The sequence below is a fragment of the Anastrepha ludens genome, chromosome 4, assembly GCF_028408465.1.
Source record: "Anastrepha ludens isolate Willacy chromosome 4, idAnaLude1.1, whole genome shotgun sequence".
NCBI lineage: Eukaryota > Metazoa > Arthropoda > Insecta > Diptera > Tephritidae > Anastrepha > Anastrepha ludens.
This window is the reverse complement of record NC_071500.1, coordinates 40,277,380-40,279,782: the sequence shown is the minus strand read 5'-3', so window position 1 is coordinate 40,279,782 and position 2,403 is coordinate 40,277,380. Positions and strand designations below refer to the sequence as shown.

Sequence of the window (2,403 nt, the reverse complement as noted above, 5' to 3'; positions counted from 1 at the left end):
AGAGCTCACTGCTCCACCAAGGGGGATGGGATTTTTTACTAAATTTTATGGGGCAGGACGTTTTGTAGGCCCTACTAAATGCCTTCTCCAGTGTTGTGACCCTACTCTCAAGGTTTTCGGTGAGAGTGATTTTGTGGATGGGAATCTCTCCTATCCTTTTATTGACTATGTTTCTGAACCTTTTCCAGTTGGTTCTTAGTTGATTTCTATACGGTAAGGGCGGATCAACATTAAGATCCAGATCGTACAGGATCCAGCTGTGATCCGAAAAAGACCTTTTATCAGAGACCCTCCAATTGTCTAACCTTACTGAGCTGTTTTCAGACATTAGGGTAACATCGATCACTTCCTCCCATCCCCTGAAGTACTCCGTACTTGGAAAGGTGAAAGTGGGAGTGTTACCCCTGTTACATACCGACAAGTTAGTGTTAATTATGAAATCATAAAGAGACTCACCTCGGTCGTTTGTTTCGGAGCTTCCCCATAGAGCATGCCTTGCATTGGCATCGCATCCGAGAAGCAGGGTTTTGTTCGGGTTTTCCTGCACAAGTTTACAAGCCTCCTCAGGCGGTGCTGGTCTTTCATGTGCCATGTATATAGAGGCAAGCGTAATTCTGACTCCGTCAGTGGCTTCCACCTCAACAGCCGTCACATCCTGTGAACTATACAATGGAATTAAAAATGTGTTTAAATGTTTTTTAGCTACAATACATGTTCTGGGATTACCTTCTATCCGTTTATAGTAGATATTGTAGGTTTTCCCAGTGAACCCATTCACCTCGGTGCTCCGCACCCAGGGTTCCTGAATTAGTGCGATGTCCACGTCCTCCTCCGCCAGGAGAACGGTTAGGTTGTCCGTTGCACACCGTGAATGCTGCAGATTGATTTGGACAACCTTTAAACCCATGTTTACTGGTTTCCTTTTTCGGACTCGGTGTCATCTAGCTGCATGCCAGTCAGCAGTTCGTTGGCACGATCGACCTCATCCTGCTCCTCTTCCGGGTTTGCAGAACGGAATATATTCAGCTGGGTCTTCCTGATCCCAAACTGAAGTTTGTTTCCCACTTTCTCCAGTGGTTCCAGACTCTCTTCTGTAATTAGAAGGAGGAATGATCTGCTGTGCCTTTGCGGAGCCTCCGCTTTGATGATCGACCAATCGGTCATCGGCACCGAGCGATTATGCGCCTGAAGGTAGGGGATTAGTTGATTGGCATCAAACTCCATGTTTGGTACCCAGATGTGAGCCCTCGGCCTTCGTGGAATCTCGCTAGCCGGAATTAGCTTGAGTTTCAAGCCTTCCCAGCTGTTCTGGATTTTACCAATCACATTTGTCAAGAAATGCAGTGAGAATTGGTCATCGCATTTAATGACACGGTAGCCGCGGACTACCTCCACCGAGTCGAAACCTGGTGTTTGGCCCTCCGGGTTCGCCATGACATGGTCAACGACTATGCGAGACAACCGTGCCTCAATCTCTGACCATTTGTCAAGCACTGGTTTTCCGCGGTTAGAGGTTTCGTCTACCAATGCCATTTGGAGATGGTCCCGTGCCACCTCACTAAATCGCTTGATAGGTTTGGAGGCAACTGCACCCTGATCCGATATCTTGTGCTTCTTTGTTACCTTCCCAGTTTCGTCATGCGAGCGGTTTCGTTTTTTGGCATCTGTCCTGTTGGCGGCTTGGAATGCCAAGTATTCATCAACCACCTTTTGGCATCTTGCCTTGTCGGTCTCATCTTTGGGATGAACTTTACCTTCGGTCTCGTTTTTCCGAATCCTGCCAAGGATAGCGAGAGACCTCTGGTAAAGTTTATACCTCGAGGGACCTTTATTGCCACGCTTTTGCCCCATGGCTTTAGCGGATGTTATTGGTTCATTTATAGTTGTTGGCGTACTGTGGCCCACAGCTTTGCCCTCAACTGTTTCTTGGCTGGAGGCCAAGAGCTCATCCTCTGAGGGTGACCCCGTCATCCTCAGTTCGTCCTTGCTCGTACGTCTTGTCCAAATGTCTGACTGTTTTTTGAGTGCGTCCGTCACTTCCTCCTGTCTGTCTGTTTGCTTGTCCTGTAGGTCTGTCCGCATGTTTGGTTTTTTATCAGTCCGTGTTGTCGATGCGTCAGTATGTTTTCCCGTCATTTTTCCCGTTTGTTCCGTGTTTGTTTTCCCGTCATCCGAATTTTTGTTTTTTCATTTCAATTGGTTCGTATGGTCACCTGCCCCGCCGAGGGAGCTGCGCATGTCGCCATGCGCGGTGACCAAAGAGGATAGTGGGGAAATATCCGGTCGACCATGGCAGCGCCCCATACCATGGCAAGGCCACCGTTACAACCTGAGGCGGCCTGATATCAGGAGGGCTCCGTACGAAGACAGCCTTATTTAGTCCCCCGGCTGCCAAACCCACCC

General features: G+C 48.6%; 1 protein-coding gene across 1 annotated transcript; it reads right to left on the bottom strand.

Annotated features, from left to right (window-relative positions):
• Positions 1-909: 909 nt before the first annotated feature.
• On the bottom strand, positions 910-2,136 carry LOC128861795 (uncharacterized). Its single transcript, XM_054100172.1, has one exon. It carries the CDS (start codon positions 2,134-2,136, stop codon positions 910-912), a length of 1,227 nt encoding a protein of 408 aa, XP_053956147.1.
• Between the last annotated feature and the right edge of the window lie 267 nt (positions 2,137-2,403).